This window comes from Barbus barbus, assembly GCF_936440315.1.
Source record: "Barbus barbus genome assembly, chromosome: 33".
Lineage (NCBI taxonomy): Eukaryota > Metazoa > Chordata > Actinopteri > Cypriniformes > Cyprinidae > Barbus > Barbus barbus.
The window spans coordinates 3,524,888-3,537,567 of NC_136761.1; the positions used below are offsets into that span (position 1 = coordinate 3,524,888).

The 12,680-nt window shown below is 37.7% G+C and overlaps 1 protein-coding gene across 2 annotated transcripts; it reads right to left on the minus strand.

The window, feature by feature from the left end:
• Window positions 1–190: 190 nt before the first annotated feature.
• gcna (germ cell nuclear acidic peptidase) lies at window positions 191–9,917 on the minus strand. 2 transcript variants are annotated; one of them, XM_079390514.1, is made up of 13 exons: window positions 9,799–9,917; window positions 8,960–9,114; window positions 8,714–8,870; window positions 8,567–8,633; window positions 8,268–8,317; window positions 8,127–8,184; window positions 7,972–8,048; window positions 6,660–7,004; window positions 3,410–3,575; window positions 3,182–3,326; window positions 2,302–2,437; window positions 2,023–2,227; window positions 191–769 (listed from the first exon to the last, which is right to left on the minus strand). In XM_079390514.1, the coding sequence occupies exons 2-13, from the start codon at window positions 9,047–9,049 to the stop codon at window positions 538–540; spliced, it is 1,728 nt and encodes a 575-aa protein (XP_079246640.1). In that variant the 5' UTR covers window positions 9,050–9,114; window positions 9,799–9,917; the 3' UTR covers window positions 191–537. The 2 variants fall into 2 exon arrangements, with proteins under 2 accessions (XP_079246640.1, XP_079246641.1); XM_079390515.1 differs by having other exon boundaries at window positions 8,960–9,093; window positions 9,799–9,903.
• Between the last annotated feature and the right edge of the window lie 2,763 nt (window positions 9,918–12,680).

Consider the following 12,680-nt stretch of genomic DNA (forward strand, 5'->3'; position numbering starts at 1 on the left):
TACATCAATGGAAAGCTTATTTATAAAATTGACACTTAAGACTGGTTTTGTGGTGCAGGGTCACAATTATGTTCTTCACTTAATTGAAAAGTCCTAATTTTGCTTCCACAAAAACCTGCAGCACAAAAATTTCCAACATTTATAATAAGTGTTCTGTAGTGTGTTTTAGATTCAGTAACATGCACAAAATAAAGTGAAAAAATTAAGACTTTAATAACCCAGTTGTTTATTCTGAAGGAAAAAAACTATTAAAACACTGCGACAAACACAAACATAAAAAAGAACACATCCCCTGCAAGAGTTTGATCTTTAGTAGAAAAACGTATGAAAATGGCTCATATATCATAAGGTTTTTATGGCCTTTAACCATAAAACCATATCACAGTATAACAACAACAACAAAACTAGCGATGAGGGCTGACATGCCCTCAAAAATCTATTTCATTGCCATTAAGCTGATAACGCATATGAACAGAGACTAATGCAGCAGTCGTGATGGTTTGAGGTATTTGTGACTCGTGAATGTCTGATTTGAGATTAGCTCTGACTGAGACGTGTTTTGCTGGCGAAGTCGGCGCTGAGTTTGCGCATAACCTCGGCGTGCCTCTGGCCTGCCAGTTCCTGTCTCGCGGAGCTGTAGTTCTCCTTCACGAAGGTGGCGAAGGCCGTGGGCGCCCGCGGCTTTGAGGGAGTCAACAGAACCAGCTGCCCAGTGCACAAAGCACACACAAACTTTGTGGTGTCCAGGGACTTAGAGTGGCGACCGATCCTGTGAGGGATATAAACACGACTATTAGGGACAGAATTTGGATTTATTGTTCAAAGGGGCAGTCACATCATGGCCATAGCCAGGGTTTGAAAATTAGTGAGGTCTGGTGTGGGGTGAAGAATTGTGCTAGAATATCCCCTACAAATACAACTCATATACACTGACTAACATGTAGATGTTTGTGAAAGATGTTTTCTGTTTTGGAGAGATGAACACTTAAATTATACCATACATCAAAATGTGTAGATTGTTTTTTACTACAGGTTACGGGTGGATAGTTTTATCAGTTGTTTATTAATCATGCAACAATACATACCTGTTATTGTTTTCGTTAATAATCATTGCTTTAGATGACTTGGTCTAATGCCCTTATGACTGTTTTCAACATGATTTGTGAAAATTTAACTACTATACTGAATGACAGACTTATTTATGGCTAGTATTTGCGTATTTCATGTCATTCTGTGGCCTACTTGTTCTACAGATCTGTGTACTAGTGTTAAATGCTACTGTTTTTGACAGCGTTGTGATTTTTTTTGCGTGTGCCTTACCGAATGTGCTATAATGTCAGCAATAACCTGTCCCTGGGCTGTTTTGTTTACTGTCAGTTTAAGTGCCGGCGATGCAGTGTTGCCTGATATTGCTATTAATACAAATAAAAAACGAAAAATAAATAAAAAATAAACCAAAATTTTAAATATTTAGCAAATAAGATAATATATCGCTGACCCTAAACTGCAACTTTTCACTTTATTAGCTTTCTAATTAAATGGAAAAGACAAGTCCATAAATGCGTATAATAGCTGGCTCTGGCAACCCTCACAATTTCATACCACAGATGCGAAACATTTTTGCAAACTGTCTAAACTGAATTATACATGACATGCTGACATTCATATGAGGAGTTTTAAATGGCAAATTAGTCATTCAGAGAACAAATTTTATTTTTGAACATGAAAACATTTAACGGGATCCAGACCTCGGCGAGCTGGCTACGGGCCTGGGTCACATGACTAAATTTTGCATGCAAAAAAGGTCCATTGTCTTCTGCCAGTAGTGTAGCGATGTATTGAAGCACACCTCACACTGAAGTCACTTTGAAAACAAGCAGCTTTCTGTTGGTCAATGCAATGCGCAATCTGATTGGGAAAATCTAGACACCGTGGATATCTATTGAAATTGCCTGTAAAAATTCACCAAACACTGGTCTTAAATGTGAGCCATTGCAGCAAGCGGGCCAGTCCTGCACTTACGTGTTCTTGCAGCGGTTGCACTGATACTGGAACTTGTAGTTGATGTCGTAACTGTGGCAGCGGGAAACCATCGGTAGCTCAGGATGAGCCAGCATCGCTTTATGAGCATAAAGCCTCCAGAACGGCCCGTGCCCGTCACGAACGTTGTTTATTAGCCATGTGGCAGCATGACACATTTCATGGACTAACGTATCTCGTAACCGATCTGTAATTGGAAACACAGTGGTTATCGCCAAGTGACGAGAGCTGAGGAGAAGTGTAAAAGCATGAAGACAATACCTGCAGAGTCGCAAACTTTGACAGACAGCTCGATGCGGGCATATCGTTTCCCAGTGCCACGCTCCTGGCCTGAGACGCAATACCCGGCCGTCTTGCGCATCTTCTTGTTCCATGTGACAGACATGTCAGAGGGAAGCTGAGGGGTTGGAATTTATATTGAATTACTTTTTTTTTTTGTTTTTCCACTGGCTACCATAGAAAACCGATGGAACAACTTCAGGCTTAAGTCTGTTGGTGCAGCGAACAACTAATCTGTTTGATTTAAAGGTCTCCTCAATATAATCTTCCTTCTTAAAAATATTCACTGCAAACTCTGAATGAGCCCATCATATGGCTCGTTGTTTTCCGTGCCACTAACCAGTCAACACACACATCAACATCATCTCTTGCATGAACTGAGGATGTCATTGCATAATTATGTGAACAAATATGTGAATTGAACCAGTTCATTGAAACAAACAGTTAGGGGAAAATAATCTGAATTCCCTGTTGCTTAAGGCTCTAGATTATAGGTAAAATGTTGTAAATAATGTTCATTTTTTTGCACAGACCAATCGTTTCGCTTTATAAGACCTCAATATAGATATATCATTCTTTGATATGCTCTTTTCCTTTTACTCTCACATTTTCACCAAGGACCACAATTTCAGCAAAAAATATTTTTAATGTTGACTACTCTTGGATGGTTTGAGGGTGAGAAAATTTACAGCAAATTTAATGGAAATCTACAGAATTTTTTACCTGCTCCATCATCTGCTAAATAAAAATCATGCATTAAAACAAATCCTAACCCTAAATATCAGCAACAGTAATAGAGATGCTTGCCTGAGCAAACACCACTAATGATTACTACAAATGCAATCAAAGGTTTCACTTGTACCTTACTGTCAAACACACTGGTGTTGTAGAGCTGGTAGAGTTTGTTAGTGAGCTCCTCTTTTCTCTGTTTGAAGCCGAGGCAGTACAACGATCCAGGAACAGACAGAGACTGCAGAAAGCAGCCGGGAGTTTTACACACCACCACTCTGACAAAATGAACAACAGGACATGAATGTCAAAATCCAAATCCGGTCTTCAGAGAGGCAGCTGTGGGGAGATTCGGCGGTACCTGCTGTGGGCTGGAGCTCTGGGCTCAGTGTGGCTCACTGGTCTGCTGCTGGGCGTCTGCTGCACTGGGGTGTGGGATGTGGATGATCCTTTAACCAGTACATGGTTAGTAGCTTTCTTACCCACGGCAGATGGGGTTGACAAACAGGGAGGTCGAGGTTTGGATTCTACATGGAGACAAAGTGAACAGAAAATCAGCAGTTCTTCTTTCTGTAGTTCAAATTTGGGCAAAATATTGGCCTCAAAAAAAACAAAAACAAAACATTCTATTACATATGTGACCCTGGAATTAAATTGAATTTCAATTAAAATTGGAATTATAATAAATAAATAATCTTTCCATTGATGTATGGTTTGTTATGATCGGACAATATTTGGCCGAGATACAAGTATTTGAAAATCTGGAATCTGGAGGGTGAAAAAAAAAAAATCTAAATATTGAGAAAATCACCTTCAAATTTGTCAAATGAAGTTCTTAATAATGTATATTACGAATCAAAAATTAAGTTTTGATATGGTTATGGTAGGAAACTTACAAAATATCTTCATGGAACATGATCTTTACTTAATATCCTAATGATTTTTGGCATAAAAGAAAAATGAATCATTTTGACCCAAACAATGTATTTTTGGCTATTGCTACAAATACAGTTGGGCAAAAAAGTATTTAGTCAGACACCAATTGTGCAAGTTCTCCCACTTAAAAAGATGAGAGAGGCCTGTAATCTTCATCATAGGTACACTTCAACTATGAGAGACAGAATGGGGGGAAAGAATCCAGGAAATCACATTGTAGGATTTTTAAAGAATTTATTTGCAAATTATGGTGGAAAATAAGTATTTGGCCAATAACAAAAGTTGATCTCAATACTTTGTTATATACCCTTTGTTGGCAATGACAGAGGTCAAATGTTTTCTGTAAGTCTTCACACACTGTTGCTGGTATTTTGGCCCCTTCCTCCATGCAGATCTCCCCAGAGCAGTGATGTTTTGGGACTTTCAACTCCCTCCAAAGATTTTCTATGGGGTTGAGATCTGGAGACTGGCTAGGCCACTCCAGGACCTTGAAATGCTTCTTACGAAGCCACTCCTTCGTTGCCCGGGCGGTGTGTTTGGGATCATTGTCATGCTGAAAGACCCAGCCACGTTTCATCTTCAACGCCCTTGCTGATGGAAGGAGGTTCTCACTCAAAATCTCACGATACATGGCCCCATTCATTCTTTCCTTTACACGGATCAGTCGTCCTGGTCCCTTTGCAGAAAAACAGCCCCAAAGCATATGTTTCCACCCCCATGCTTCACAGTAGGTATGGTGTTCTTTGGATGCAACTCAGCATTCTTTCTCCTCCAAACACGACGAGTAGAAAGTTCTATTTTGGTTTCATCTGACCATATGACATTCTCCCAATCCTCTTCTGGATCATCCAAATGCTCTCTAGCAAACTTCAGACGGGCCCGGACATGTACTGGCTTAAGCAGGGGGACACGTCTGGCACTGCAGGATTTGAGTCCCTGGCGGCGTAGTGTGTTACTGATGGTAGCCTGTGTTACTTTGGTCCCAGCTCTCTGCAGGTCATTCACTAGGTCCCCCCGTGTGGTTCTGGGATTTTTGCTCACCGTTCTTGTGATCATTTTGACCCCACGGGGTGAGATCTTGCGTGGAGCCCCAGATCGAGGGAGATTATCAGTGGTCTTGTATGTCTTCCATTTTCTAATAATTGCTCCCACAGTTGATTTCTTCACTCCAAGCTGCTTGCCTATTGCAGATTCAGTCTTCAGCCTGGTGCAGGTCTACAATTGTGTTTCTGGTGTCCTTCGACAGCTCTTTGGTCTTGGCCATAGTGGAGTTTGGAGTGTGACTGTTTGAGGTTGTGGACAGGTGTCTTTTATACTGATAACGAGTTCAAACAGGTGCCATTAATACAGGTAACGAGTGGAGGACAGAGGAGCCTCTTAAAGAAGAAGTTACAGGTCTGTGAGAGCCAGAAATCTGGCTTGTTTGTAGGTGACCAAATACTTATTTTACAGAGGAATTTACCAATTAATTCATTAAAAATCCTACAATGTGATTTCCTGGATTCTTTCCCCCCATTCTGTCTCTCATAGTTGAAGTGTACCTATGATGAAAATTACAGGCCTCTCTCATCTTTTTAAGTGGGAGAACTTGCACAATTGGTGGCTGACTAAATACTTTTTTGCCCAACTGTATACCCCAGCGACTTAAAACATATACATTATATAGGCATCAAAAACTAACAAATAATTAGGATTTCCCATTAGAAAATATATCTGGAATTTCATAATTCAGCTCCACGAGAGCTATGACCTAAAAACATACTTGCAAAATGTATGCCATATGATGATTTGATAAGATTAATCACAACTCACTCTCACAATTTGACAACCCAAACATGACACCAAAACAACTGCATCTTTTAGGATCTAATTTTAATTTTAATTCTAATCAGTATGGTATTTCTTCCTGTTGCTCTCCGTTAGTTTAGTTATTTTATACCATTTTCTGTCAGTAACATAAGTTGACAGCTACATCATTACTGATTAGTAGTAGTATATATTTATTTAATGCCATGTGTGCATCTTAGGCTATTTTCATGGCAAAAACAATTTTAAAAAATACAAGTATAACAAATACAATAAAGATCAGCAAACAAACAAGATTTTTTACATTAAGATATGATAAACAATTTTAACCATTTCTGGCAAATTATACCAAACTCTTGAAGTGAGTTCACTTCATAAGAGTTTTTTTACATACATTAAAAGCTGGACAGTCCAATAAAATGTGTTTGGCAGAAAGGGGAACCTTGCAAAACATGCATTGACTAGGGTCTTCACCTTTAAGCAAAAATGCATGAGTCAATCTTTTATGACCTACGTGACATCTGGTAAATACCACTTGTTCAAATCTAGTTTTAAAAGAGATTAAAATATGTTTGAAATTTCCAGATGTATTTCATGTAATTTATTATTTGCGCATGTAAACCACTCTTCTTGCCACTTATTTAATATATAACGATTAATAATAGGTCTGATCTCTGAGGGAGGACATTACTTATTAAAAACAGTGTATGCACGATTATGTGTGACGTAACAACCAACTTGTAAGCTGTTTCTATTCATACAGCACCCAAACTTGCTCTAAAAATTTGCTTGTGAATCCTGAATATTTAAGGTAGCCAATTTTGTCACATCTAGCCCTCCAAACAAGACTAAAACCATGTGAGATGTACCTGGAGGTGGCCTCGGGCTTGCGTGTGTTCTGCCTCCTAGGTTCTGATTTTGTCTGACCCGGTCCAATAAAGACTGGAACTCCTCCTCAGAGCTGCATGTGTCCTCTGGACCGGTGTGTGTCGTCACTGCGACTGCTGGGGGGAGAGCACAAGGCTTTGCAGTCTCCTCTCTGCCTGTACTCGTGGCGTGATGTTCCTCAGATGGTGGGCGGCTGTGTCTGGACCTCCAGGTGCTTTGGATAATAATATCACCGTCATCATCACTGTCGCTCAGGAAGACAGGAGAATCACAGAGAGATGGAGTCTTCTGAACTGATTTAGGAGTTCTAGCAGTCTTGGCTTTCCCTGTGCAGAAACAACATAACTTGCTGCATGCACCATTTCCATAAAAAAATAAAAAAATAAAAATCTATCAGAGCAATCAAGTGTGTTTAGTGCATTTTAGTGACAACAGGCTTTAAGGAAGGTTTATTTGTCTCAAATCTTTGGTTTTATTTTTCCCTGAACTGCAATGAATTGCATGAGAGCCATAAAAGCCTGATGTATGAAATACAATACTTAAAAACACATATGCAACATGCATATGTTTTGTACCATTTTTATACATGAGTTTGCATGTTTTTGATGAGTATCCCATTTAATGGATACATATGCATATGTACGCGTCTATATACACATGCCTGAAAAATCTGTGTATTGTTGACCGAAAACTAAATTTGATATAACTAGCTAAATGATTAAAGGCTAAATGACGGACAATAAATGATCATTTAAGAGTTTTAAGTATTGAACTGATTTTCTGAAATAGGCTACAAAGTCTGAAGTCTATAGACCACACAGTCTATATGTAAAAAAACCCTTAAAAGGGCAGCATAACCCTCTGATATACAAACATTTACAGACAGATTGTAAAAAAAAAAAAAAATTAAACATGCAAGTCCCCTCCAAACATTGTAAATCTGTGAAATACATCAACTTCTATATGAGGGTGAGTATTTCTCCACTACAGGTGGTCATGATGTTTTAAATGCTGCCTGTGAGCTAAACAAAGAATGCATGAACAAAGTCACCAGATCTAAATATTCACAACAAACACCCCTTCACCATGAAACCATGAATTGATACCTACACTTTCACTTTATCCCCAGGATACAAACCTTTTTTATGGTTAGTTATTTTAATTAAATTGTAAGGAACATGAATTTATAATAATGATGTGCACAGACAAATCATTTAGCCTATAATAAACAATGCAAAAAAAAAATCAATTGTCAATTGTATTTCATGGTGAAACACTCAAAGACAATCATACCTTTATGAACGGAAGGCTTCCTCTCAATGACAAAATCATCATCAGATGACATGCTGTCCACTACGAAGTGTTTCAAACTGAGGAGTGAAATAGAAAAGCTGATGACTGACAGTGATGGCGATATATGGAAGAACTTGCTTAATGCAAATTATGACCTGTTACTCGCAGACTGCGACTGGACTTTAGCCTTTGGGGTTTTCACTCGATTTAAAACTGTAGAAAAAATACAAATGTAAAAACTGTGACATCTCTCAAAATCATTTATCAGATTTAAAAGCAGTCGATAAAGGACTTACATGTTTCAAATTCATCATCACTATCTGAAGACAGAACTGGAATTGGTTCTCTGGGGGGGGTACAGTTTTTTAGTTCATGTCAGGGTATTGATGATGGGACTAATATATATATATTCACTATTTTAACAAGCAGATATAAGCACTAGCACTATATTCACCACATGTCAGTCCTATTACTTTATAACACAAAATTAAAAGCACAGGACTCAACTAAAACTGTAAGGATATGAGATTTACAGCAGCTGATGAACATGTGTTTGGCATAATAACTATAAATTAAAAATGTATAAAATCCTCACCTTAGTTCCTGGGCAGCTGATGCAGACTGTTTAAATGTAGATTTGGGTGTAGCCTTTGCAGCAAGAACTAGTGAAAAAAAAAAAAAAAAATCATTAATAAATGTAAGACTACATGCAAGCACAAACTGTTCCTCAGCCCAAACATACATTTATCAAAGTCCTCATCATCTGAAGTCAACAGCACGTGTTTATCCTGAGACTGGTTCTCGTCAGTGTCCGACAGCAGCAGTCTGTGTGCTGGATCTGTGCTGGACTCATAACTGCCCAGCGCTGGACGTCTGCTCTTCTTCAAGCTCTTCCGCAGCTGAAACAACGGCAAGAGACAGGCTCTCATGAGACATCTCGAGATGAGTTTGATGTAAATGATGTATATGTTCAATATAAGCATTACACCTTCTCTTCAGCTTTATCGAGACCACCATCTCCGTCCCAGCCCAGCTTTTCGGAGACTCTCTGAAACAGCGATACAGTGCCAGAATCCATCGCCACACGAGGTTTGGAAAACGACTGATCAGCACCTCACTCTCCTGGTATCACAGAAACAAAGCCTAATCACACGAGGGGAAAAATACATTCATTTACAAATGAAAACAAAACTGTTGAAGGCAGCTTTGAATCTGTTATACATGGGACTTCTCCTCTGTTTACATCAGAACAGATTCAAATTAAGAATTAATAAAATATTAAATGTATGATGAACAATAAATAAACCTATAGTACTATAAAACAATGCACTATAACAACAACGGGACTCCTCAGAAAGGCACCAATAAAGCTAGTTGTAAAAACAAAAAACATATAATTATATATATATATATATATATATATATATATATACTATGCTAATAAGCTGAAAATATATTCAAAAACAGATAATACATAATTAATATACGATTAAGCTAAAAATATAACAAATGACAACATTTGTGAACGTTTAATATCTACATACTCCAAGCCTGTCCTGCGGAGTTTAGCTCTAGCCTGGAGGTTTCTAGTAATTATCTTGTTAATTAAAGGTGTTTAATTAGGGTCTTCAGTAACAGGACTGGACACACATTACTAACGTATACTAATGTATACAGACTTAATAATAAAATTAATATCTCGCCTAAACTGGTCATATTTACCGCCATTTTCGTGTTTGCAGTATCTACTGGCTTCTAACTAAACACGCGAGCTTATGACAAACGGATATTTATCTTTAGCCCAAATGTTTCGTTTATTCAACATACCTGGTAAAACTGAATATGATATTCCGCTTCAATCAAAAAAGCAGGAAGTTTAAACCACCAGCTCGCTGCGGAACAACGTTCAAATTTCCCCAACCGGAACTTGTCATCTGAGGGAAAGAATCAACTTCCGGTGTTATAATAGATTCGGTTCCTGAAATATTTGGTTCCACTGGGTGGCGCTTAAAAGTCAATCAATCTAGGGAACAAGTTTACCAAATAAACCAGGTTTATTTCAGTTAGATTGACTTCTTTTGAATCAAGTGACAATAAGTCAGACTAACTGAAATAAACCTGGCTTATTTAGTAAACTTGTTTTTTTAAGTAAAGCCGGTGATGCCGTTTGTGGAGATGTTTAATCATCCTCTCCTGAGATCTCGAGAGATTTAATGTCTTCTTTTATTTCAGTTGATATAAGGCTATGGCTGGAAGTCAGTTGTAGCTGTTGTTTCTGCTCATCTCATCTTTCCTTCAGTGTTAACAGCAGGTGTTCATCATTCTCAGCTGGACCAGATTTGGTTTTTGGCTGTTTTTTTGTTTTTTTACATCAGAGTTTTACAGTGTGTAGAAAGTGCTATGCACATAAAGGTGAGCTGACTTGACTTGAAGAGGAATTCAAAGAAGAAAAAGAAATTGAAGAAAAGACAAAGAAGTCAAGAGAAATCAAAGAAGTCAAAGTAAAATAACTTTGAAGAAGTTGAAAGAGCCAAAAAAGCAGAAGTCAAAAATAAAGTCAAAACAGTCATCAAAGAAGTTAAAGAAATCTTCGAGAAGAATTCAAAGAAGTCGGTAACACTTTACAATACGGGTTCACAAATATGTATTAATTCATGCTTGAATATTGCACAGATAATCACAGGTTAATGTATAACTCATGAAGAACTAAACCATTTATTAATAATTACTGCATCAGCAACACATGATCATTCCATATGATTCATAGATTAAGTCATCAATAAATTGTTATTAGTTGAATGTGTCATAACCCATATTAGTTCCCTAATAATAGTAGGTAATAGGATACCTGTTCCCTAATAGGTATCTTGCAGAGGTGAGGTATCCAAGTCGCAACATCTAGCTACTGGGGTGCCTCAGGGCTCAGTTCTTGGACCAATTCTCTTTTCTGTCTACATGGCATCACTAGGTTCTGTCATTCAGAAACATGGCTTTTCATATCACTGCTATGCTGATGACACTCAACTCTACCTCTCATTCCATCCTGATGATCCGACGATAGCTGCTCGCATCTCAGTGTGTCTAACAGACATTTCTTGCTGGATGATGGACCATCACCTTCAACTCAACCTAGCTAAGACAGAACTGCTTGTGGTTTCAACAAACCCATCACTTCATCACAATCTCACCTTGCAGTTAGACTCATCTACCATAACTCCTTCAAAAACAGCCAGAGATTGACGATAAGCTGACTTTCTCAGACCACATTGCTAAAACTGCAGATTTGCTTTCTTTCGTGACATGCAACACAACTCCTTGTTCAAGCACTTGTTCTGTCCAGACTGGACTATTGCAATGCTCTCTTGGCAGGTCTCCCAGCCAATTCATTTTCTATTCTATCTACTGGTTTCTTATAAAAAAACAAAAAACAACAACAAAAACACTAGGTTTCTTGGTCCCACTTTATATTAGGTGGCCTATGTATTAATCATTTGATACAATGCACTTATTGAGTACATACATCTTTTTACATTGTACTTATATTTAAAAAAAATACCTATATGTAGATACATCTGTAATTAATTTCTGTAATTACATTTATAATTACACTGTTGACCCACCCTTAAACCAACCCATACCCCCAAACCTGTCCCTAACCTTACCCGTATCCCACCTCAACAGCAGCAGAAGGGTTTTGAAATAAAATATGAACACAATACGTACATTGTACTTATTTTTGATGTAAATACATAGTAGTTAAGGCCACCTAACATAAAATGTGACCGGTTTCTTTTTTCTATATACTATCTACTCGTTTTCTAAAAAAAAAACCTTTCTACATGTACTGCATTAGTTAATGACACTGAAAAAAATTCTTAAAGAAGTTTAAGTCAAAGAAAAAATAACATGAAGAAGCTGAAGTCAAAAACAAGGAGCCAAGAATCTGAATTACCCAGCTGATAATTTTTTTATTTTCCATTTATATTCTGTATCTCTCTCTTTATCCCCTTCGTGATGCTTTATTTGGTGTTTTGACTTCAATGTAGCTTGTCTTGCAGAATGACCATATTATTTTCATTTTATGCAAGTACTGTGATAAATATATTTGTAACAATACTTCCTCAATTATCATCATCATTGATATGTTATGTTATGACATGCATGGTTTCAGACCCATGTGTCATTATCATATATATATACAGTATATATATATATATAAATATTTTTTTTTCCATCTCCCTTTTAAAGCTGCCTTGGGAGGAATGGGTTGTTACAGCAAAAATAGAAAGAAGGAATGTTTACTGTTTTATTGTATGTTACTTTTATTTCTTATTGAGGGTGGAGAGAGCGCTGGACATTCACTCCCCCCACCTACAATCCCTGCCGGACCTGAGACTCGAACCCACAACCTTTGGATTACGAGTCCGACTCTAACCATTAGGCCACGACTTCCCCACAAGTACCTTATTCAGTACCTATATGAGCCAAAGTAACTAGTAACTAACTACTTGAGTAATTTTATCCGATACTTTTTTACTCTTACTCAAGTAACTATTCAGACGATTACTTTTACTTGAGTAAATATTTCTAGAAGTACTTTTACTTTTACTTGAGTACAGTTTTTGAGTACTCTACCCACCTCTGACTAAACCTTGCTACATGTACTGCATTAGGCTAACCAATACTTGTTATAGCACTTGCGTATCATT